This window comes from Cygnus atratus, chromosome 5, assembly GCF_013377495.2.
Source record: "Cygnus atratus isolate AKBS03 ecotype Queensland, Australia chromosome 5, CAtr_DNAZoo_HiC_assembly, whole genome shotgun sequence".
In the NCBI taxonomy this organism is placed as follows: Eukaryota; Metazoa; Chordata; class Aves; order Anseriformes; family Anatidae; genus Cygnus; species Cygnus atratus.
The window spans coordinates 8565832-8592255 of NC_066366.1; the positions used below are offsets into that span (position 1 = coordinate 8565832).

General features: G+C 36.9%; 2 protein-coding genes across 3 annotated transcripts in view; one reads left to right on the top strand and one right to left on the bottom strand.

Annotated features, from left to right (window-relative positions):
• The window catches only part of METTL15 (methyltransferase like 15), a 93218-nt gene extending 76872 nt beyond the window's left edge, over positions 1 to 16346 (bottom strand). The window contains exons 1-2 of one of the 2 annotated variants that reach the window (XM_035550347.2): positions 15944 to 16346; positions 14586 to 14865 (exon numbers count right to left, since the gene is read on the bottom strand). In XM_035550347.2, the coding sequence (XP_035406240.1) occupies positions 14586 to 14849 (264 nt within the window). In that variant the 5' untranslated portion in view covers positions 14850 to 14865; positions 15944 to 16346. Of the gene's footprint in view, positions 1 to 14585; positions 14866 to 15571; positions 15709 to 15943 lie in introns of those variants that run through there. The other variant, XM_035550346.2, reaches the window with a different exon arrangement.
• Positions 15847 to 26424, top strand: part of KIF18A (kinesin family member 18A) — a 43965-nt gene continuing 33387 nt past the window's right edge. Inside the window, exons 1-6 of the mRNA XM_035550343.2 lie at positions 15847 to 16064; positions 16274 to 16668; positions 17414 to 17571; positions 18686 to 18790; positions 19857 to 19967; positions 25287 to 25484. Coding sequence (XP_035406236.1) covers positions 16341 to 16668; positions 17414 to 17571; positions 18686 to 18790; positions 19857 to 19967; positions 25287 to 25484 — 900 coding nt within the window. The 5' untranslated portion in view covers positions 15847 to 16064; positions 16274 to 16340. The remainder of the gene's footprint in view (positions 16065 to 16273; positions 16669 to 17413; positions 17572 to 18685; positions 18791 to 19856; positions 19968 to 25286; positions 25485 to 26424) is intronic.

Sequence of the window (26424 nt, forward strand, 5' to 3'; positions counted from 1 at the left end):
GAAGAGGAAAAGTGAGAAAAAATATTCATCTGTGCTAATTTGACAGTTCTTAATGATGAAAACTCAAAAAAACTCAAAGGACTCTAAACATCTGTAAATTCACAGGCATGATAAAGAGCATAATTACTGAATATGTGACCTAACAAGAGAAAAAAACCCTTAAAGTTGGTAGTATACAAACCATAAAGAGCATGGATGCTAACAGCAATGGCAGGTCTATTCAACAGAAACAAGATCTTAAAACACCCAAATTTTAACAGCAGAGAACAATTAATGTAAGTTGCCAAACACAAAATACTTTACCAGGATGTCAATCAGTAACACAGAGCTGACAACTGTGCTTTAATTAAATTTGAGACTGTTACCAATTAGTTAGTCTAGAGCACTACAGGCTTCACGCTGCCTATGACTCAGTGCACTGACTCATCCAGTAAAACTTTTCTTACACAAGAACTATCCAGGCACCCACAAGGATGCAAGATCAAAAGCAAAGTAGTTTCATTGACCTTCTTAGAGAAAGTCTTGTTTTAAATTTAGATGACCGAAGGATATACTGACACAACTGTTCAATAAGTTTACCGATGAAAGAATTTCAGGACTAGCGTTTTAATTCCATTTTGAATGAACAGCTCAAAAATCAAACTACAATAAATGCTTTGTACAGGTTGAAGCTGAAGCAGCAGATTTTAAATTTGCTTTTTTATAAGCTCCTCTAGTAGCATTATTTATTATTCATAAAATATCTATCATTTTTCATTGAAAGATCATGTTTTCTGCCACATGAAAGTCCTGAACAGTAGGAGGCTGAATTTTTTCCGATGTCAGAAGTAATGTCTTCAGTCAATGGGGGATGGGAGAGGGGGTGACAAGAAGTCCTCAGCCAATTCCCTGGGTAGGGAAGAAACAGGATTGTTCAGATTTTGAAACTCCTACAGGAGTTCTGCCATTGCACTAAGTAGTGCTGGTATTTTCCAGTTCTAAATGAAAAAAAAAAAAAGTAAACTAAGGGAGGATAATCCTAGGAGAAAGTCTACTCTATTGCTATTCTTGTGAACATCCAAAAAATTAAGCTAGATTTAAAAACAAGACTTCCCGATGGTTCTTTCTGAAATCTTAGCTACAATGTCCAAGCTGCTAAGCCCAGAGCCTCGGAAAAGACCAGCTCTCTTGCTCTCTCAGATCACACTCGAATAGCATTAATACAGAGGGAGCAATCAGTTTGTGCATGCTGAAGAGCAGATGAGAAGTGTCCTGAACCAATGCATGCAACTTGCTGACAAGCCCTAGAGTACATTTCTATAAACAGACTGACAAACCTATCGCTGTTTGTGAACACAACATGCCATTCACTATCATCTCCAGCTGTAGCTGCACATTCCTGACACTGTCTTTGCATTGGCCCTGTTGTCATAGGCTGTATCAGCTCACTTATTCACCTGAAAACCACTTACAAGTGAAATAAGTTTTGGTGTCAGCACACTCCGTGGCTGCACAATCAGCAGAGCAAGAGAGGAAGTGAGACCATACAGCCAGCAGCAAGCAGTGTATGGCCATTTGAGGTCTGCCAAGCCATAAGAAAGGCAGCACCAGACAAAGGTTAGATTTTTAGGACTGGAACACAGGCTGAAAAAAGTATGGTCGGAGGGTTAGAACAATCATGATTCTTGCAATTCAGTAGAAGAGAATCTTAAAGCATGTTTTCCCCAGAACCTACACTAGGATCTAGAAGTCCTAAGACTGAACATGAATTTTTACCTACTGGAAAAGGCTCTAACTCCATGGGGAACAGGCACACTTCATCTCCTTCTCCCAGTTAAATCAGAATGACAACCTACTGAAGATCTGTATTAAGGTATGGTTTCACAGGACACTAAGCACCAGGGTCAGTGGGAAAGAGTTCTACAGTAATTTCTCACAAGTAAATCTTTGTGCCGCTAGTGCATTTCTCCCAGAATTGGTGCTTACATCCATAAGCCAATTTAACTTAACAGCACAGCACAGAAAAATAACTCAGAAGAAATGCTGTGTTGTTTTATGCCATGTCACTGTCAAAAGCGGGACAGGAACACGCAGAGAGATGGGGATGCATGTGGAACAAGGCAAGACTTGAGTGGCAGCAAGCCATTTTGGGTGGCTTACTCCTTTGTGCAACCATGACCTAGACAGCCTGGCTCTTCCAGCAAGTCCTGTAGCAATCGACTCCCTCGATTTGAAGTTTATTTTCAAAAGCTAAGTGACACTGGAAACTGCAATACTAATACCAGTATTTAAGGCCTGCACTCAGCTGACAGATGAGCACTGGAACCTCTACCACACAGTTCCTGTACAACGCTCAAGAGGTCACTGCACCAAGCAGACAGGGCACGTTACTGGCTCTCATTTTTCTGGCTGTCCAACACATACTAAATCTGCTTTCCAGACATGCTGTGGCTTAACAACTGTATGTGGATGTGACTCCAAAGCAATAAACCAAATACTGAAATTGAGATGTTAACCTCTTTGAAAAAGCAGCAAAGGGGCACTTTTGCTTGGGCACCGAAAGATCCTTGCATAATTTTGACATTGATGCTTCAGTAACTAAGTTCTTACAGGAGAAGTAATAATACTCTTACTTTAAAGGAAGCTATAATAATAAATCCTCAGTAATGAATTTGAATAAATATATCATCGAAGATATATGCAATGACTATCTATGAGGAACTCAAATATTGCAGGGACATAATTCACAAAGCAAAACAAAACTCTGCATTCAAAGCAGCTTTTGAAGAGTGAACAGCAAATAAAGACATGTGGCCTTGTGCAAGAACAGAACATAAATAGCTTATTCATTCAGCATCCTCTGGCCATGCCTACTTTAGCAGGCCACTAGAAGATTCTCAAATGGCAAAACAACTCTTTTGTCTGAGATACTACACACATGCCAATGCAATTTATTTCAGATCAAATCTACTTTGGTTCTTTAGGCTGAACATTTTAATAGTTGGAGAATGAGGTGCCCCCCCGGAATACATCTTCCGGCTTCGTCTGAAAGAAACAGTTTATATACTACCATGTGAACCAAACTACTTCAAACAGAAAGAATCAATACACTCTCTCAAAAACAGATACTTTATTAAAGAACTAAAATGGTAATGCAGGTAGACCCTAGTGCTAAAAAAAAAAATTACCTGTAATGTTACTATATATGAATTCAGACATAGCAACCCTCAGTATCAGTTGACTTCAAGTATTTTCTAAGGGGATCACACAAAATATAGAAACAACTGATGCAACCTGGAAAACCTCTCGATGCCATAATTACAACTGACAAAAATTAAAGTTAATTATCCTCTATTGCATTATTTAAACCCTACAGATGGGAAAAAACAGATTCAGAAAAAAAGACAATTTCATTCCCAGATTCAAACTTTGCTCACATTTAGAATTAAATTAAGACAAAATGTGCCTGTAATTCCCCTTAAAAAAAAAAAGATTCATGAAACAGTGCAGAGGACTGTATATACTAATTCTTGACAAAGCACATTGCAGAGTTATCACCACTCTTAAAGGAACTATTTGTTCAGCAGATTCTCTGACAACTTTTGCAAAGTCAATCATTTGGAAAATTGTCATGGAAGTATCTGCTTTTCAGTATACCTATCCCAAGTCAACCAGACTCAATTCCTTGAAACTCCTTCACCAGTATCAAACATGTATGCTTAATCATTTAGAGAATGCTTTACATATATTTGATCCATCTCAAACGATCAGCAGCTTTTCTGTGCTATTATTACTGCTGTCAACTCACGACAGATTATTTTTTTTCAGACTACAATTTTTCTTTTTTTTTTTTTCTTAATATAGGGTACTCTTATATAGAGAAGTCAGAGGACATAAATAATATCTTTTGTGATAAGATAATTTTTTCATATACTTAGTTTAATATGTCTTTTGTAATACTTGTAGTACAGTCATGACAGTATGACTGTGTAACTCTGGTCAACTTTGTGTCTCTTGAAAGAGTTAAAATCAGAAATAAAATACAGGCCAATGTGTAATTCAACTTTTTTTTTCCTTTAAGTCTGCATCTGTACAAATAATACCTATTCAGCTGGAAACCAATGGTTAGACCAGCAGTTGTATAAATATAAAATATATCCCTGATTTTGTTTTAAAAAGTTTTTTTTTTTTTTTTTACATATTTGCTTGAAAAGATATACTTTATATCCCAGTATACCAACTACAGAAATCCCAAAATACTGAAAAAAGTCACCTTATTAAGCACTGTGCTTTTCTATAGGCCAAGAAAACTCAATGTAGTTTATCAACCTAGTGCACTGTTTATGTTTTTATTGTACTAGATCAAATCTGTCTGCAATCCGTAACAATAACTATACTAAAGCCAAGCTCAAAACCGATGAAGAAATTCATAAAGAAAATTATTTATGAAAAATAAGGTAAACTTTTTAATATCTCTCACCAAGAAGTAATTAAAGAAGTACAGCAGAACTTAATTATCTGTCAGCGTTTGCAAAATTCCTCAAGACAGGAAATTCAACCTGATCATGTCACCACAATAAAATAATCTAGATGAGCCTGAAAAAATTTTATACTGCCTTAAAACACTACAATGAATCACATCTTGGACATCACCCCTAAACGATCTGTGCAACATGAAGAAATCCCACTAGTGTTATTAAAAGTGTGTTTATTAGAAAGCTCTCTAAAAAGAACTATAATATTCAGAAAGAATAAAAACTAATTAAGTGGGAGTTCTGACCAAGTAGGAGTTTAGTACTTCAGAAAAAAGTGGTTTACATTCTACTAATAAGAGCTTTTCAATAAGATACAATTTCCCACTTAAAAGAGTTCACTTCGTCATCTGCATACCTTCCCTTGAAAACTGCCTGCTTACAAATTCAAGGCCAGTAAAGAGGTCTGCATTCAGTCCTGTTGAACAGTTACTCATCTGCAAAATTCTTTATTGAAAATAAACATTCTCTACTCAAACAAAATATACACCATCTCCCCCCATTTCATAACTTTCCTGATTTCAGAGAATGATATCTTAAAATTTAAAAAGTGTTTAATCAGATCATATTTCTAGAACTACCAGAAATTTAGAGCTATTTTTGGTTAAAAAAATCAATAAAAAGGATTTATCAATTTGAGATCATTTTTTTCTCAATGACATTAGCAGTTCAGTCACCAAAATACTAGCAGGTAGCAATTACCCATGAGAAAACAGAAGACTTCTATGAATCTTTCCTCTCTTCTCCTGTCAGTGGGTACACCTGCTGCTAGAAAGAGTGACATCTGTTATAAGAACATACCTCATATAAGCAGAAAGATATACAGCATCTCAAAGCAAGAACTTCAGATGAAACTTCAAATGTGAAGTACCAAAGTCTAGTTGCCTAACCGTGATTAATCCCAAAGCAAATATCTATAAACTTTGTGTTTTTTTCAGTTCTGTTGAAAAAACTACTCTTCAGTTGATTCAAGTTTTAGCTTAAGATGGATAAGGCTCTTCCATCTTCCTAATTTACCCTAAATTTGTTTATTTCACCTACCACTAACACACACATAGCAAGGATTATCTGGTTTTACACAATGACCTAAGAACTTATGTCTTCAATTCCTGTTAAATATACAAAAATTAAAGAGGCATACTTGTTTTATATGACTGCCAAAAGGCAGGGCTTTTAACATTATTTTAAATAAAATGGATAGTTAAAAAAATGTTGGCACAGTGAGACATGCTATAAAAGTTGGTTACTCATGGGATCATAAAGATTTGTTAGTAGAGAAATTTACTTTTAAAGAAATGCTAGAAGGGTTTTAGTATTTCTCTAAACAAATTAAGAGAATGCACATGCTTAAAATCACAGCTGAAAAAAATTATTAAAACATACATTTCCCTGTTATCCACATGCAAATAAGAAAAATTACCCTAGAACTAAGGAAATGAGAGGTCAAAGATACTCCTGCATTTTTATCAGGATCTTTTTATACCACTGCAATTTACTGGGAAGTATTATTTAATCTTTAGCATATTAATAATCTTTCGAGAATATAAAACATTTCACAAAGATATTCTGTTTCATAAGGTAAATCAGCTATCTGTTTTTAACCTAGACAGCATATATTTTGATTCTTAATTTTTGTTTCAAAACCTGCATTGCCATACATAAGGGAAAACACTATTACAAAGCTAGAGAACCACACAAAACATAGACACCTAGATAATCTGAAGGCCTTAGCCCCAGTCTTGAAAAAGCTGCACTTTGCATTTGCATTCTGTTACTCCTATGGGGAACTCTAAGAATGAAACATGATTTAGTACTTGAGTTCTAATATCATCTCATCTTCAATAAGAAAAAAAAAAAGCTGTCATCTTTATATAAAGTTATTCAACAAAAAGTGAGAAAAAAGAGCTTCTGAAAAATAAAAATATGTGGCAAAAAGTGGTCAAGGTCACCCTCTAGAGTAAAGCAGTCAATTCCAATTTTCCCTGCAGCTGCAGTTCAAAATGTTGAAAACATGTGCAATATAAACCAAGTTCTCCAAACCTTTGCATGCACTACCATGAAAGTGATGTTGATGACACTGATATGAAATGTATGTGCAGCTACCTTCTATACACTACACTAAGCCACAGATCAGCAGAGGCACAATTTCCACTTCAGCCAAATCTTGCTCAAGTACAGAAGAGCTGAACTTGACAGTGAAAGTAATATAGAGGGTATAAAAGGTTTTATGCCTTATAGCATCACCCGTTGAAAAATAAAGATGACCAAAAAAATCTTAGTATTCTATAATCTTGCAAATGGCAATATACTGTACCATACACACCATTTTTTCAGTATCTACTGGGGAGAGGAGAAAGAAGCAAATAAAGTACACGGCAAACACCAATTTTAGTTGCTAGCAAGAAACAACTATCATTTCTACCTAGCACAAGTCTTTCATCTACGTACAACGTTACAAGTAACTTCAAAAGCGAAAGAACTGATACAACTGGACTGCAATTTTCTTTTTTTCCAAAACCACATTATATGATGGCACCTATGAGAAAACGTAGGAAATTATAAAAAGTGGTTTATACTGCAGATCTAGCAATTTACACTACAAAAAGAAATCCAAATAAATACTTGGCATGTTGTAGGAAAACAACGTTCTCACATAATACATCTTATTAACTGCAATATAAAATGATTTTCCAGTACCGGTCTATTCAACAACTCAACACAATGCTGCCATTACTAGCCATTTTTTAAATTAATCTGTTTGGTACATTAACTACTAAGCTGTACTAGTATACGGTTGAAACACCTGCAAGAACACAGACTAGGTCTACATATTCAAGCACAACAGTAACTTGCACTTTCTATCAACAACATTCCAACTACATCATTCCACACGGAAAGGAAAAAACAGTATTACAAGTACGGTATTTTGAAGCACTCAATCAATCAATCATTCAATATCCTCAAAAATAATTTCAAATATATTTTCTTTGTAAGGGTCCAATCGTAAGAGATTGCTAAATAGGAAACAGCAATTTCATAGGCAAGACAATCCCTTCTTCACTTATGAACATGTTATGTATTAAAACAAGAAAAGGCAGTTTACCTCCTCTTGGTTATTGTTTAACCTTCTTTACTAATTTTTAAGACTCCATACCTTTACTTCTGATCTCGATTCTACAGAACATACCAGAATATTCCACTCGCAAATATCAGCAATTTATCTTACAATACGTTATGGCTTTCACAGTCAGCAGCCACAAGTCCTTTGTAGAAGACCAACAAGTGTCCGTTAAGTGGTAAACCACGCTGACCCTCGGAGGTCGAGAAGCAAAGAGAGCTGTGCCGCAGACCCTCTGTTGCACACCAAGTGGCATTCCTTGCACAGTGCGAAACCTGACAGCCAAATGCTATGTTTCATGTAACTGAGTCAAACATCCAGCAAGCCACCAGATCTAGTGGAAGGTGTCCTTGGCTTCGGTTGGAACTAGACAGTCTTGAAGGTCCCTTCCAACCCAAGCCATTCTGTGATTCTGTTACTGGCAGGATTTTTTTTTCCCCCAATGTTGGAAAAAAAAAAAAAGAGCCCTTCCCCCTTAAACTGGAGGTAAACCAAGCAAACACAAACCACCACCACCTGCCTTTGTCACCTGCTTTTAGAGAGCTCAACTAGGCCTCACATCAGTATGCATTATTTACTTTACTCGTTTTCCTAAGAGTAATGCTGTCTGGAATGAGATTTAATGACATTATGACTCAAGCACACCATTATTAACATTTCCATATGAAATTAAAATTTCAATCTCTGAATGACTTCAGCTAATCACTAGACTTAGCAAGGCAGAGTTGATTTCCTCAGCTATTTTGGAAAAAAACTTCTTTCCTCAATTATAACAAAGGAGATATTTAAGATGCAATGAAAATTTTACAAACTGCTCAACTGCAAATCTAATCTGTTCTTTAATATTTATGGTCAGTGAATCCAAAGAAGTCATGTAGATGTTTTGGATACATCTTGGCTCCAAGGTGCCCGTGGCAATTCTACCATAGATAATATTAGATAACACAACTTGTTATAAAGAGGGACCCTGGAGCAATATTAGTTGATTTCAGTGTTTTTAAGTATACACTTTTAAAAATACTTTTTAAAGTATTCTTCCAAGGTGCTGAGTACCAGCAAACACCACTTGAATAAATAGAGATGTGCTCAAACTCTGGGAAGAAAAAAAATAGTAAGAAACAAACCACACATTCAGATGATTTCAGATACCCATTAATTTTACACATCAAATTTGGTAGTTTAACCTTTGAATTATTTCTTTATGCAGAACAAGCCCGCACAAACCTAATCAAAACAGAATTATCTTAAATAGAAATACAAGAGAAAAAAACTGCAGATCTTTCCCATACTACAATTATGATCTTAAACCCCTAGTAATATTTTATGGTAGAAAGTCTGTATTCCTGTTTGCAAACCAGAACTCAAATGTTTAATAAGAAAGCTTAGCCAAAAGGCTGACTAAATAAGGCACACAGTACTAGATGGGGAGGAAATGAGTAGCTACATATATTAATTATCACCCTTTCTGGGATCACAGGCTCACTCAAGTTAAAATTTAAAGGGCTTAGATTACTTTCTGGTGAATTTTATTAGTTTTCCCCAAGAGGTGCAAAGACTAATGCTGTCACAACAGAAAAGGAGAGCACACCCAGCGTCATTACAAGCTGAGTCACCCCAAAGCATTGAATCTTGCTTTATTATAACACAGACTCTTAAATAGTCTCCTGAAACACTATCATTCGTTATGCGATAGAGTGATAACAGCAAGCTAACTCAGTATTACAATAAAATGAAATCTGGCGCATCTGTGGAGTTGATCTCAGTAGGCAGACCAAGTTCCCTTGCTGGTCTCTTTGGAGACAGCAGCTGCAGGCTTCCCTTCCCCTCCTGCAATAGAGAAAGATGCACAACAAAGTTGGTGAGAACTGTCTTTTTGTTGTTGCTGATGATAACATTTAGATTTGCCTGCTGAGAGCCATGCTGCAGGTGGGAAGAAGAGGTGGTTGGGCAGACATCCAAGAATTATAACCAAAAGACTCTTCCCTGTGCAGCTGTAGCCATCAACCTACTCTTCCCACCCTACCTCCCTCAAGTTTTTGAATTAGTTTCTCTCTGCAGTGCAAAATCTTCAAGTCCTATAGAAACTAAACTCTGAGGGGACTTCTTGATTGTGCCTTGTTCATACCTTGCCATTTTTCAGCCCCAGTACAGGAGTACTTTTCACTTCATGATATCAAGGGTCTAAGCACACAGCAGTACCAGCTTCAAAATAGAACAGATGTGCAGCCCTCTCAAATAAATCATGTGTTTTAATTTGCCTGTCATTAGGCAAGTTATGATCCCTGTATTTTTTCAGGACCCACTACAGAAGACAGCAAAGCAAGGAACTCCAGATAATTAAGGGTATGACTGGATTTTCTCCACCTCCTCAACTAACAAGTTGCTCATAAATACCATCTCCCAACTTGTTTTCTTCCCTGTCCCCATTTTTCCTCTCAGGATGGAACTCACTCAGATCCAGATACTGCAAAACTTGTATGATATCAGCTGCCACTAGATTTTTAATATTCCTTCCATTGTCTTACTGCCTTCTTTAAACTGCTCTTCACAGCAGTGTGAAGCACACTTGCATCAGTTAAACTTATGCAAATGAGGTCTGTTATTTCAAATCCTTCTGTAAACACTAGCTCTATAAGAACAGGCATTATTATTACACAATAACAGGTATTTGGAGAGACCACCTTGTGCATATCTTAGTAGAAATTCTTGGAAACTATTTTCCATTTTCATACACTACCTTCAAAAGTGGTGTTTTTTTGGTGAAAGGAATGTTTTTGGTGAAAAGAATATTTTCAAGTATTTTTTACTTCTTGAAGTATAATTTTAGACAAATATTTTCAACAGTACTCTCAACCCGATATAGAGATTCATTTAGCAAGTTTCCTATTACACATCGCAGAAAATGTTTCACAAACATACGCGCTCTACACACTTTTTATCACACATTTCCTTACACAGCTCTGATCCAAAACCTGGCTAGTCTTTTTCATAAATTCACAATAAACACAACCAGGAAATCAGGCAAGATAAGAGTGACTGAAATGGTAGATGGTACATAGAACTACACGATCTGCTGAAGTAGATCTCAATACCCACAGTAACACTGAAGGACCACAGAAAAAGCAGTCTGTAATTTTAAGAATATTTTCAGAATATCTCAACATTACATTCCTTGTCTTTTGCAAATTTCAGTGCCTTTTTTCCTGTTTTACAGAAACTTGTCTATATAATCACTATATACATCATCGTGCTGTTGCCACAGAAAAATTAACCATACAACTTGCATGTGGCAAGATATTTTCAGCATGCTTCCCATGAAAAAGATAAAGTAGGTCTACTGCTTTTTGTCAGTAGACCTACGTTCATTTCACAATTCAAGGGAAAAATGGGTTTAAATGATAGAAACAGTTACTTAGTACATGGAATGTTGTGCTTTTCCAAAACAAGCATTTCAGCATTTATCTCATGATGTAATGAATACTTTATGCCAAGCTTGGTATTTTGGCTGCACCCTACAAAATGCCTCATACAGCTTGAGAACTCGGAATTCATTTTTCCAGGTCCCTTTTCAAAGTCCTATTTATCTTGGAGGCACTGTGAAACACTTGAATTTTGGGAGCCTTTACTGTAAATGCATTGTTCCAGCCAAATCATTTGCAGATGGCTTTGGAAGTACTACGATAAGTACGCTGGCCACCAACATAGCCGCAGAACTATTTATACACCGTGACACTTGGAAACCCTCCGAACAAAACAGAAGGCCACACTGCAGGGTGCTGTACAGAGGAAGGTTCTTTTTTGTCCTTAAGAGTTTATATTCAGTATAAGGCAAAAAAAGAAAAGGAATTTTGTCATACGGACATGGATATAAAGAAACTAAGACGACAACTTCAGAAGAATAGATTCTGCTTTTGCACACCAGCAGTCCATCTCACCTTCATCTGATTGACTGTCACCCATTATTTGGCTAACTAGCTCCACGCATTAGGAAGGAAACAACGATGCTCTGGGTCAGCAACATCCAACAGTGGCAACAGAACTTCAGAAAGTGATAGACTACTGTCTTCAAACCAATTACAGAGCTCAAACAACACTTCAGAGATAAAAGATCAATATGAGACTGTCAGCAGTATTTGATATTTCCTTCTTTACTTTAGAAGGCCATGCTCACACACGTTCTCAGTTGAAAAAATATTTTGACATTTGGATGCATGAAAATAGTAGCTGTCACAAGAACAATGAAATATAGACCTGAAAGACTGAAAGGAAAGCTCATGGCAAAGCTGGATGTTTAAGAAATATCTGTCTTTTTCTAGAAGCTAGATGTCCCTAATACATTATTTCAACAACAACAAAAAGATAGCTCTTCCACGCAAGCTTGGTAGTAAAAACGTAAAAGTCAAAGAGGGTACCTTAAGAAGATGCAAGCCAAGATCTGTTTGAGGAATAACAACTTTTTTTTTTTTTTTTTTAAGGTAAAAACAGCATAATATGCTAAAAAGATCATCTAATATTAACTGTTTCTGGTGAGTCACTGAAAGACTGGAGAAAAGGGAACAGGCTCATTCGTTCTTTCTCACCACCAGTTTGATCACCTACCATTTCGTTTACAGACATAATAAGGAAACACTTCCAGAATTGTCATAACTTAAATGATACTCCTAGAGCTTACCATATCTCCGTTCTAGACTATTCTATACAATTATATTTAATGTAACACCATAGATGTCACCAGATTACAAGTTCTGCCATTAAATCTAAGTAGGGTACAATATTTAGTTTTGTTCTAGCTGAAGTTTAAATATTATACGTAGTGGGGTGTTTGTGCTGGACTACCAAAATAGTTTCCTAGAGTTTTGCAGTTCGTAAGAACCCTTGTTAGAAGACACTCATAAGGATGATTAAAATTTTGAAGTTTCATACTAAAACTCACTACTGTTGAAATCGTCTTATCGCTACAGCTTTATGACGTTAAAGACAGTAGCTAGCGACTGTTGCAAAAGCAAAAATAGGAAAAAGTAAGGTGAAAATGAGAAAAACATACTTCCAGATGTCCAAAGATGTTCATTTTGAAAAGGTACGTTCAGTTCTTTGCTACTTTTAAAGCTCAAGAGAACAGGGAAAACTCAATCTGCCCCAAGAACTGCAAGACCTGTGGTCAAGTACGTGTAAAGAATGCTAACAGACTGAGAAGGCTAAAATGTAGTTTAGTCAATAAAGTAAGCTTAAGAGGGAAATTACTGGTGTCTGGATTTAGTGCAACAGACTTTTCATTGAGAAGTAAGGTAGATCAGTAAAAACTAATTTGTATAATGTGTTTCCAAGAAAGGACTACCAAACGGACTTTGTAGAAACAAGACCTAAAGCAGTAAAAGGAGACACAAAGCTAAGTGGAACTACTATTGCTTAAATCCCTGACAAACAGATTCCACAAAGATGTCAGTCAACAGGAATATTCAGTAGGAGGGTACTATCTTGATCTCACTTGTGACTCACTCTTAAAGTAACATTTACCTTCTTAGCAATCCCGTAACTAAAATGAAAAACCCATTCACTGATCAAAAGCATAGGGAGAATGTTATCTTTCTAACTGGACTTTTTATCTATTGGCAACTCCTTGCCTTAGGACATTACAAGAAATAAAGGCCCAAATCAACTTCTTCTCATAACAAAGAATATAACTGTCTTAAAACTGAGTAAAGGAAACCTTTGTGTACGTAGGAGAGAAGGTAGAAAAGTAAAATCCAGGATATGAACATTATGTTCCCTGCTCAAAACAGCAAAAACACATTCATGGCCTTCCTAGTCATGACTTCAACCGTAAAACATAAATTGATGCAACAGTCACAGTTCTACACCCATGTTAACGTAAATTGTACCACCATTCGTGCAATGAAAAGCAGTCTCCATCTTTGTTTAGAATTGCTCCAACGATGCTTGCTTTAGCAAAACTCAGTTGACACACTGTGCCCTTTTGCACACTACTTATTTTCAAGATTTCACTCTTCATAAAGTGCTACAAATACATCATTTAGTGTCTTTTTTTAGAAAAAGAAAAATTGAAGTTAGGTTTTCATTTTCAATTATGCTAAAAAGGTTAGTCATATTATAAATATATCTGTTCAAGATAACACACTGGTGTTCTCATGTCTGGCATTAGTGGTTAACCACTAGCACAGGAATCTCTGCAAAGCAACATATATACACGTGAAAAAATCCCACCCCAATAATAAGGTATTTTACATTCATAAATATTTAAACACTCAAAAAGCCTTCAGAGACCAGTGCTCTCTAGAGTTTATAAACAGGAATAGTTTCTATTGTAAGTTCAACTCAAAAAAAAAAAAAAAAAAAACTGTTTCTGTATCAACAACCAAAGTTGAATAAATAGTCCCTCCATTAGCCTTAATTCTTATTTTAGTAAAAACTTACACAATTGAGAAACCTTTACATGTAACGTCACAATTTATACGTTCCTTGTGTGAAAATTTCATCATCGTTCTAAAGTTTAGTGATGGGGCATGATTAGTCAGTTTGGTTCTTGGATTCAATGATCTTGATGGTCTCTATTCCAACCTAAATGATTCTATCATGATTTTTTTTAATATCTACATACTTTCTATATCTCTTATACAAAAAGAAGAGAGCTCTTCACAAAGTGATGATATAAGAATTCCCTGCTACTGTTAGTAATTAACGCAACCCTCGAAATGCACAAAAACAATTTAGAAAGATTGCTTATTTGGCCCTATTGGTTAAATTCAGGCATACAGATTTCTATTATTTTAAACAGAAAAACATCATTCAAATTGCAAAACAATTTAGACACTTCAAAAGGTGGAACGGAGTCTTAAAGAGCACCCCTTTATTTCTCTAAACAAGTTATCACTATACTGCACAGATCTTTCTGCTGGATAACTACTGAATCATGGATGCTAATCAATTATTTAACTCACCTGGCCTGACTGTGGGGATAAACAATTAACAACCTCCTCCAGCATCACTGGTATGTGTAATCTTCCAAAATTTTTGCTTTCTGTACTTTGAGACAACCCTTCAGTTTCATTTTTTTGTACGGCTTGGTCCTTCAACTCACAGTCTGAAAAACGTTCTGCTGAAGAATGGATCCTTCTGGTCAAAGTAGCTACCTTTACTGAATTCGCTTTTACATTGCACAGAAACAAACATCTGTAAACTTGGCACAGACGCTGGGATAACATTTTGGAGTTGATCAACCTAGAAAAACAGTAGATGTTGGGAGTTACTTTCAAACAAATATTTAAAACAGGAGGTTTGTTTTTATTAAAAAAAAAAAATGGAATGCTACAATTAAGGCATTACACATCCCAAGATAGGTGGCTTTGCAGAAGTGTCATGCCAGCAAAGAGTCTTGAGAATCCCTCACTTCAACTTTTATCAGAATTTTGAAGCTCATCTGCCAATCAATCATATCTGAGCAACAATGGTTTTCTTTCCATAAGGAGCCCCTCCTTTTCCCTGACATTGCTAGGACTCTAACGGTGTTCAAATGCCTCAGAGACGCTCGCATTAAATGACTAACCACATCTGAGCGCAACCAAAACTGTGACTTAGCTGTCATATTGTTCCCAGCTCTAGCAGGCACAGTGAGACACCTGCTCTGCCGAGCACTCTGGTTGCTAAGTTCAATGCATTTGTAGTTAGAACAGGCACAAAGGAATCAAAGAGCAGTATTTCAAGTAGTGTTTTAGCTACTGCTAAAATCCACACACGCAGTAAATAATAAACTATGAATTGAAACACATTAAGAATCAGTTGAAAGTGGAACATAGGTAACAATACAGCTTTATTTACAAAGCATCACCTTTGCTAACACTGCCTGCAGTAACATATTTCATGCCCTCGCTGGGCAGAACTCCAAACTTTGACATGAGAAACTTAAAAAAAAAAAACAAAAACACACCTGCGGCCCTGTATTTATACCATTAACATTGTAACCAGAGACACGCCACAGTGTAACCTTGAAGAGACGACTTAGGAGCCCTTGGATTTTACAGCCGCTCTAGAGAACCGACTGCATGGACGGCGAGAAGCCCAGCAAGGATCCCCTCACGCCACCTGGGGCTGCTAAGGCCCACAGAAGCGTTACCCACACAGAGGGTACACTCGGCTCCCACCCGCTGCTCTACGCAGCCAGGGGACTCCCCAGAGCTCCCCTCCCCCGCCTGCGGGCACGGCCCGCAGCAGCAGCCCACAGCGCGCGGCCGCGGGGAGGAGCCGGAGCCGGAGCCGGAGCCAGCCCCGCGCACCGTGCGCGCACCCGCCACGCACTTACCGTTAGCGCCGTCGCCCCGCTGGCGTCACGGCGGCGGCGGCCAATGAGCAGGCGGGGGGTGGCGGGCCGCTCGGGTTTGAATTCGGCGGCCGGGCCGGGTGGCCGTTGGTGCGGGCTGGAGGTGAGGGGCGGCTGGTGGGGACTGGGCTGGGCTGGGCTGGGCTGGGCTGGTGGCGGCCAGCGGGCCTCAGGGCAACGCTGCCCGCGCAGGGGGCAGGCTGGAAGCCGGGGTGCCGGTCCCTCAGCTGGCTCCGGGTACTCCCGTGGTCTCGCCTCGTTCCCGTGTGTATATTTCAACTACCAGACCTTTACTAGATCTGTCAATTACAGGAAAGATTCAGCTGCTTGGTCTGAGGGAGTCCTGGAAGCAAAGTGGGAGAAAGAAAGGGCCGTTGTTATGTCTGCTGCGAAGGAGGAAGATGTCTGTAATCACGTGAAAGTGGTAGTTCGCGTCCGCCCGGAGTCACAAAAGGAAAAAGATGGCAACTTCAGCAAAGTTGTTCATGTCGTTGACCAACATATGCTGGTCTTTGATCCCAAGGAAGAAGAAGTTGGCTTTTTTCACAGGAAGAAACTGGTCCATAGGGATATTAACAAAAGAGCAAAGAAAGATCTTAAATTTGTGTTTGATGCTGTTTTTGCTGAAAGCTCATCCCAGCTGGAAGTCTTTGAGCATACTACTAAAAGTGTCCTTGATGGCTTCCTAAATGGCTATAACTGTACAGGTAACTTTGCTATTTATCTCTTTCAATTCAAAAAATTCACTGTGTTCTTTGAAGTTTCTACCGTTGTATCCATCTGCTGCAGAGGCCTTAAAAAGACTGACGTTTAAATAAAGTATTTTGTTTTAGTTAGTAGATAGGAGAGGTTGACCCTGCTTATGGAAGTTAAGATAGCTATGCTCTCTTTTGAGAAAGTGTTCTTGTTAGGGTTATAACAGACTTCAGAACTAGATCTGAAATAAGCGTGCTTACGAGAGGACTCTTCAGGAAAGAGTTATTTAACCAGAAACTGTTTAATTGTTTTACTGAATGTGTTCACCTGTTTTATGAACTTTTCTTTTCAAGAGCTTGTCTTCTTAATTAGCAATAAAACATTGTAAGGGAAACGCAATAGGTACCTGCAGTAAGTTCATGGTTTAGTGTTAAGAGAGTAAAAAATTAATATTTGTCATCTAAGTTGCCTGTGATTGAACTTTGAACTGAAAATGAAAAAAGAAATGACATTGGAATAGTTTTCTGATGACTATAGAATCATTAAGGTTGGAAAAGACCTCCAAGATCATTTGGTCCAACCATTCTCCTACCACCAGTACAATAGCTGTAAAAGGCAAAGCCTAAGTGAGAGATTTGATTGGCTTATGAAAACAGCTGTACAATATGATAGATATGTGAATGTTCATTTGAAGTTTGTGTTCCTGATTGGCTTGACTTACTGGTACAAAGTATGTGTTTTTCTCTTAAAATTCAGTGCTTGCGTATGGTGCAACAGGAGCTGGAAAGACTCACACGATGCTAGGTTCTCCTGAAGATCCTGGAGTCATGTATTTAACCATGATGGCACTTTATAATTGCATGGACCAAATAAAAGAAGATAAAATATGCAATGTTGCTGTGTCTTATTTAGAGGTAAGCCAGCTCCTGGATTTGGTATGTTGCATTTAATAAGGTGTATTTTTGTAAATAAGACTTTTTTTTTTTTTTCCCCTTACTCCCTTCATCCTTCTTATAAACCGTATTGGAACTTCACAAAATCTGTCCCTGATAGGCCAGGTAATAAACTGCGCTCTGCACATTAGATGTCATTTGTAGGTACCTGTTACTGTCTTACAGAAGCCTTCCCAAAAAGGCCAGTCTCTTCTAGCATACTAATTAAACCGTAGTGATTCCTGTCTTGCTGATAAGTTGAGTTTCTTTGAGCCTCTGTTAATGTGTACAAAGAAAATTTTGTCAGGGCTATATTTCAGGACTTAAAGATAAAATCCTGTAGATGCTGAAATTGCACAAGTAAATAATATCTAATACTTTTTCAATAACATTAATTTCTATAAAGATTTCAGTTCAGTTTTGCTGCATCCCATGTGAATGAAGTTTTTCAATTAGATCTGCTATGCTACTGTTTAGCTTTCTACAAATATTCCTGTTGTTATTTGCTGTTGGCTTTTCCTTTCATGTCTCAATCTTTTTTGCATCGCAGTTCCGTTCTTACAAGCAGCTGTCTTGGCAGTGCTATAAAGCAGCAGTAGCAAAATTATTCCTATATTCTAGCCCCCACAAAGTCGTAGTGGAGGAGTAGTTAGTAATGGGGGGGAGGGAGGGTGGGAAAAAATGCGCTATTTCAAGTGCTTCCACAGACTAAGAATTAAAGCAATTAAGTACTTTAACAGAACTATTTTTGGATTAAGTCTCACTGAAGTATATAATGAAGTGTAGTAGGTGATAATCAATGCTTCATATTCACACTTGGTGCAAAAGCATTTTTTGTAAGAACAAACTTTTTTTGCGAATAAAAATTAAAGATTATATACTAAGAGACTCCAACTTCAATGGCCAAAAAAAATTCATGGGAATTAAATAAACAGAATATTCCAAGCTCAATGCAGGAAAGGTGTTTAGCGATAATTCTACAGAACTGATGTTACTTGATCTTAAAGACGTATTAAAAAATATGATTTCTGTTCCAACTTAATCCTGGCAATTAGAGCAGGGTAGTTCTTAAAATATTTTAAATTCCTTTCTAAAGGTCTACAATGAACAGATCCGCGATCTCCTGGTGAACTCAGGACCTCTAGCTGTTCGTGAAGATACCCAGAAAGGGGTGGTAGTTCAAGGGCTAACGTTACATCAGGTATGTAAATAGATACTGAAACTCTGGAAGCCTCGTAATATGTGAGGTGAAATAATGAAGTTGTTCTGGAATGAAAGCTGTATGAAACTTAGCAACTTTCTTGTTTTGTTTTGTTTTTTTTTAATTTTCTGTGGCGGTAATCACTAGTAACTTCACCTGCAAACGTAATAAATGAATTATTCAAAATCATGTTGTTAAAAAGCTACTTGGATCAATTTCTTGGATAGAAAATAAAACATTTTTCAAAATCATGGCTTTATCAAACAGGCACCGTTGATTTGATGTTTATCTTCAGGTTTTGGAGCGCTTGTTGTTTGATTAATACATCTTAGTATTTCTTAAAGGATGTCACCATCTTCAGTGCTGTCTGAGTACTCAACACCTCAGAAAACCTTGTGCCTCTCAGGATTTTTCTGTTTTTTAAATAATGTACATAATTCATTTCCTTTTTTTTCAGGCAAGCACAGCATTTTATTTTTTTTGGCAAAGTTAGTGACACAACTTAGTTGATCGATCTGTTAGCTAACTCTTGCAGGCTTTTTCCTCTTGCAGGTGTTTGGTGCCCGTTACATGTGCTGTAGCTTTCTAGCCTTCACGTGTGTAGATTAATGGTTTGAGAAGCAAGCAGTCATATTAGTTTGGCTCATTCTTGGAAAGCTTTCTTTTGAAAAGCTTGGGTCTTTGGAAAAAGAATACTATGTTGCTGTTTGATGCAAGTACAAGAAAGATTAAAGCCTTCTTAAGACTTTTTTTGCTAACTGCAGAGAAAGCTTGCTGGTTTGTTTAAATCATTGTGTTTTTTGGGGGGGAAAAAAGCTATTTAAATTTCTAAAGCCATTAGGTAGTTGCTTTTCATGACTTACTGTTTTTAGCGGAGTGTTTGAAGAGCTTCAATTCTAAAACAAGAATTTCCAAGTAACTATACCTTTGAGTACCTCTGGTTTTGGTTGTCGTTTTTAGTGTTGGTTTTTAAGGTACATGTTGATATATCTTAAAATCGCTACGAAATCTTGTATAGTTAAGATAAATATACTTTTCTCTTTTTCACTGTGCTCTACCCTTAAAGCCTAAATCAGCAGAGGAAATCCTTCAAATGTTGGATTATGGAAATAAAAATAGAACACAGCATCCCACAGATGTAAATGCCTCCTCTTCTCGGTCCCATGCTGTATTTCAGGTAAGATGATATAGCAGATGTACACAAGTATTACTATAAGCTTTACTTATTGTCAAAACTTGAATAAAGCAGAAGCTTTTTTTTCTGAAACTGTATCAAACCTTAATTTTGACACACAGAGCTAAGTGTCCCAGTTAACTGTTCTTGTTGAATTCTTATCCCATGTAAATGTTCCAGGGTGATTAAATTTTGAAAAAGTAAATTCAATGAAAAGCTCTCTAATTGCAATAGTTCAAACTGCAGACCTTGAAAAAATACTTTTTTCTCGAAAACTGTTGTTTTGAGCCTTGAATATACTTCCCTATTATAGTTTTATACATCAAAAAGCCATCTCTATCCTTCTTTGCTCAGTATTTTTACACAGAGAATATTTTACAGAATATCACTATACATCTGACTATAAACTGAGTGTCTCAAGCAGTACTTAGCAATCTTGCTTATTTTGGTTAATGGTGATTTTTTCATACTACAAGATTTCTTAATGTTTTGGTCTGCATCAAGTTTTAGAACAAAGTCATTTTTATACACAAGATATTTGAGTGACATATTCTTGGACCATCAAAATCAAATGCATATTTTGTTGAATTCTGTAGATGAGGGTTTTGCAGGTGTTCTACAGATGTGCTAGAATTGAAGATTTCTCCAAATATTGCTGTTTGCAGACCATCACCTTGTCATTTTGGCTTGTCTTAAATACAAACCATTGTATAATAATGCTTTAGAAATGGGTCCTGTTAGCTAAAAGTTCTTGATCCTTTGATCCTTTTGATTACTGCAAAATACACTATCATCTATCATTTATATGTTGCTCTTCTGGGTTGCATAATATTATAAGCAAATTTGAGATCTGGTACTTGCATTACAGCTCAAATATAATTTAACTGTTAGGCAGGTCCTAACAGTACCTGGAGAATTAGGCAATGTGTAGTAACTATAGTCAAAAGTTTATCTTTTGATGTAGAAGACGGTAATGCAAATATCTGTAAAATAAGTACTCCAGAGCTTTTTTGTCAATACTAATGGGGGGGGGAAAAAAAGTTAGTAAGAGCCAGTAAATGTTCTATGTAGTTTGGAATTAATGCAGCAAAAGTAATTACCACCCTAAAAGCTTCTGTTTTCCTATATATGTTAGATTTCTGTTTGAAATTGTCCTTTCTGTTTTTAATTTCCTCTGAGGTCTTGCCCATGGTCATAAATTTAAGGCAATGACTTCTCACCAAGTTTAGGTCAATAGCTGCATTGCCACCTGCGTGTGCCGTCTTTAATAAGGTACAAAGTGCAGTGCCACAGAAAGAGATCAGAGCATGAACTGCTGATTTTGTTTCTTCGCTTTAGGCTGAAGTGTCTTGCCTCTCTCACCTTTGCTTGGCAGCAGACAGTTGATTGTTGTATCTGGCAGGATTTGGATTCTTCTCAGTTTGTTTCTAAAAATGGCAGGCAATTAAGTAAAGTAGATGTTGGACCTTAGTTGTATTTTAACAAGAAGGCAAGCAATTAAGTGAATAGGGATTGTTGAAGAATTCATCTTCTCCAGCCTACATTCTGTTTACCCTGGCAAATAGATCTCAGCATAGATATATTTACTTGCTAGCAAAAATTGCTTATTCACCAAATAAAACAAACTATATCGACAGAATTAGTATATTTGTATTTTACCACAAGTTTGTTTGAAAGTATGACAAAAAAAATGCATTGGTATGCTTAAGCGGACTTTTTTTTTAATTTCATTCTTACAAACTAATTCTGGCTTAGAGAGCAGATATAAAGAAGAAATAAAAGCTTGCAGATGAATGGATTGTTTACTGGTTGGCAATAAAAGTCAAAACATAATCAAAACAAAGATCCTGTCATATCTAGATATTGTAGGAACAGCAAATATTTGTGTATGTATACATAAAAAAATATTTAGCAAGTAGCTTCTTTGTAATGCATTGAACAAAAGTGGCGTGTTCGTTGAATTTTTTGTAATACCATTCAGAAGCTCTGAAGTAACTTCAATTTTTTGTGTGTAATAAATACACTATAAGCTGATGTGGTACACCAGAGAACAAATAATTCTTTGAATGTTTACAAAATACTGTTAGAGTAAGCATCTGAGTAGTGGTAGTGGCTAGAAGAGTAGGCTTGATTGCATGAGCTGTACTGATTCTCTTAATCAGCCTCCATATGCAACTGCAGTCACTTAGGTGGCGTGAACTTGATATTCATGGATCGATATCTGGATATTCAAATTCTGTCATGAAGTAAAAGATGTTTCATCATAAAAAATTTGTATTGCCGTGGCTTTGAGAAGCATATTCTCCCATGTACTCAGCATTCATCACTGAAGCACACTTCATTCACAAAAACATTCGTACTGATTTTGTTCAAGGCTGGCATCAACAGATTAGTGTAGCTAGCAGAAACTTTCTTTGGTGTTCATAGCCGTATTTCTCATCCAACTAATTATCGTAATGAGATAATCCTGAATGCTTGTTTTGTTTATTCTGCCATTTGAGATGGTCTAGCTGTCAACAAAGGTATTTAATTGTTTTCACTTAAATGTTCCTTTCTGTCAAGTGATTAAGTTATTGCTAGAAGTCATGATTTCTTTTGTTAGGTAATTATATCCTAAATGTATGATTTATGTAAATATCTACTAATAATGTGAGTCTTCAAAGTAAAAAAAATAAGCTGGTGCAGCCTTTGAGTAACAGCTCACTTAACAATGAATGGGCTTTAAGCCTTTTTCACAGAAGTGACTTTGTGCTTGGGGTGAAGGGAGAGGCAGTATGTCACTTATAGGAATTCCTGTGTAAAAATGCTTAATATAAATACTTGGAAGTGCTTCATGTAGATATAGTAATAACTTCTGGAAACTATATTGGTCCAATGAATGCGACTGGAAGTCTCACGTTTTAATTTGTGTACTGATTTAAGCTATACAAATTCACAACCATACGCTCTTTTTTTCAAAGTGGGATCTCAGATAGGCTATCTACTTGAGGCACTTATTAAGTGTTGACATCTCTAAGAAATGATAAACTAGTCCACTAGTACTACAAGTAATTGCTTATGTTAGTTTGTTGTATCTATCTCCATTGTTTACATAAATCCATTATATTCTGAAAAGGTCTTAGCTGCTTATTCCTTATTTCCTCTTTGGTTCAACAGATGTAAATGAAGAGAAATCCCTATTGCTGTCTTGGTTCCTCTTCGTTTTTAAAATTTACCTTACTTTTAAGGGTTGCTTTTGTTTGTAGAAATCAGATTGTCTTTTACAATGGCTTTGTTTTTTGTTGTTAACTTTAGTGGTGCAGGATGTTTTCTGGAACTGAATGAAAAAGTAGTGAAGTCTTGGCCCAGGACATTCTAAGCTGATTTTAGAGATGCAAGTTTTATCTTATTGTACTGTCTGTCTCATGTTTGAAATCTTCATCTAGGTCAGGCAGTTACCACATCTAGAAGTAAAATCCCAATTGCCACACTGGTCTATTGAAAGTGTTCTGCAGATGGACAAAGAAATAAAAAAGATTATGCTTTGGGGCGTTTCCTGTATACCTTGAGTTTTTATAAAAGCTTGAATCATACAACATATGTCACTCCACCTTTTTGTATGTCACTTGACTTTTCCCTTCACATTACTGGATTTTGGTCAAGTGCTACTTGGCTAAGAGTTCCTTGATCAAGATAAATAAAGGGAAGTGGTTTTCCTCTTTTTTTCCCTCTTTTGTTTTGTACGTTTGCCCCACTAGAAATAGTACAACAGGGCTTTCTTTTATTGTTTGATGTAGGAACATAGCTATTTGGTATAGACATAACTTGTGTATACGTCTTAAGAATTTTATTCTCATTAATTGGCTTCAGTCCCAATACTTGTCATTTTTTTCTATTAGAAATTGATGTGATGACTTTGTTTTGCATAAGCAAAGCTTAAAGCTACTGAACTGTTGAGATATTGTCTTTATTAGGCAATTACCTTATGTATAGCAACACTTTGCCAATTCAGTCTGAAAGTGCATTTATGGAAGTGTCAGAAACTGTCAGCCTTACGAATGGCAAGGTACTCAATGTGAAAGAGCAAGTACAGAGAGAACTGTGGAAAAGCAAAAGCTATAGCTATTGAAGGACAACTAATTCTTAGCAACTGCATAATCATCCTCTGCCTATATGATCAGAAACCTGAACAAGAACACCTTCACTAGCACAAGGAGGCAAAAGTATTTGGTTTCTTGTGTATTTCTTGTATGTTTTCCTTGAAAATTTCTATCAAGAAAGGATGAGGGGGAGCACAAGACTGCAGGGGTCACAGCTCTCCAGAAGACCCTGGAGTGGTATAAATTTCCACAGTAGTGGATGAGTATTACGCTCCTATTAATGATAGCTTCAAATAAATTCAGTCTAAATTTCTGAAAGTCCAGCCTTTTTCCTGTATAACTTATCCCTATATGCATCTTTTCGACCTATTCTTAAAGGTGCCTTTAAAAAATGAACACCTTTCATAGTTGAAAGCGTAAGAGTGTGGTACATCTGAAGTGCCAAAGAAACAGGTTGTTTTAGTTACCAAATTAATTTGAAGCTCACCAATCTGCCATGGTTGTAAGGCCACAGCCAGTCATTTGCTTATTCCCCCACAGTGGAATATGGGAGGTAATCAGAAGGGCAAAGGTGTGTGGGGCAGGCCACCTTGCGGTTTGAAATAAAGTCATTTAGGTAACAGAGATGCAAAAAGCAAAGTAAAAGCAGTCAGGTTCCACCAACAGACTGATGTCCAGGTACTCTTCAAGCAATTACTATTTTGGAGAAACACACCGTTTAATCACTGGAGTGATGTTGTATGGCACGGAATATCTTGCTGGTCAGTTCAGGTTGGCTGTCCTGGCTACGTTCCCTTCCAGGTTCTTGAACACCCCAAACCAACTTGCAGGGCTGTGCAGACAGAGAAGGCCTTGCTGTTGCTGAACAAAACATGGGTGCCTTAGCAACACTGTTACAGTTGATCAGCTTTCCCAGATTTGAAAGAAAGTAATGCATGGTCTGCTGTGAAGAAAATTAAGTATGTCCCAGCCAAACCCAGTGCAACCACACTCAGCTTCTTCTTTTCCTACTAGTACCTGAAGCAGATGAACGTGAGGTAAGTCTTAAAAATAGTTTTGCTATGTTTTGTTAGGCCAAACTGCCAGTTGCTGAGTACAGAAAGGTTTAACTTACATTCTTAAAAGTATTTCAGGGACTATTTCTGAAGACAGTTGTTAGACTGTAAAATTAACTTACTGTTTAGAGTAATAAGAGACTGGTTAGTGGTTACTTCTTAATTTGATCTTTTTTTCCCCCTTGTAGATTTATCTAAGGCAGCAAGACAAAACAGCTAGTATTAGTCAAAATGTTCGCATTGCCAAAATGTCCCTCATTGACCTCGCAGGATCTGAACGTGCCAGTGCTACAAATGCCAAGGGGGCTCGTTTTAGAGAAGGAGCAAATATTAACCGCTCCCTCCTAGCTCTCGGAAATGTCATTAATGCCTTGGCTGATCCAAAGGTATGTACCGATATCCTGTGCAGTCTTCACCTCCTAGTGTTGTGAAAACCCTTAATGCTTACTATGTTTAAAAATGTGACATTCTTTGTGGTATCTTTTTTGACTCCTACTGTATCTTTAGAATTTCTGTAGTAGGATATCCTCATGAAATATATCAGGAAATGTACGTGTAAGGTATATATTAGGGTCTTTCTACTTGTAAGAATCTGTAGAGTTGGGGGGTGGGGAGGTTACATACAATACACACAGAAGTGCCTTTAAATGCATAGTTGCTGAATCACATGATTCAACTTAACTTTTGTTCCAGTAGTTCCAATGCCAACAGTAACTTTCACTTGAAAGAGAAGCAATGTGTTCTAAGTATCCTTATGTATTTTCCTTCTGCTGATATTGATGGTTGGAACAAGCATACCTTTAATTAATGGATAATTGATAAGTCAGAGGCTTATTTAGTTAAACTACAGGGAGATTTTTTTTCATGGATAAGAATATGGGACAATGTCTTGGTTTTTGTTGCTTACACTCAGAACAGAAATACTAAGGCTTTACATAAACTTAACTGTTGTGGATTCTGCCTATTGGGGGCTAGTCATTCTGGTGAATAAGGTTTTTTGTTTCTGTTCTATAGTCAGTAAGCCTAGAATTTGTATGGCTATAATTAGAAAGGTACGTGACCTCCAGTTATCTTAATGCTACTCCTGCAGATTAACAAAAACATTTTATGCAGTTAATGAAGGTTTTTCTTTTAGTCATTTAATAAAATGTACTTTTCTCACTTCCTGCAACAACTAAAACTATATTTCCTGCAACTATAATACTAGAGCTAACGTACAGTATTGAAAATGATGATCTTTATATGATTTTCCTTTCAAACTCTCCTTGTTGTCAACAAAGTGTCAGGGCGTTCTGTCTGCAACTGACAGGGTGAATTGACATCCTA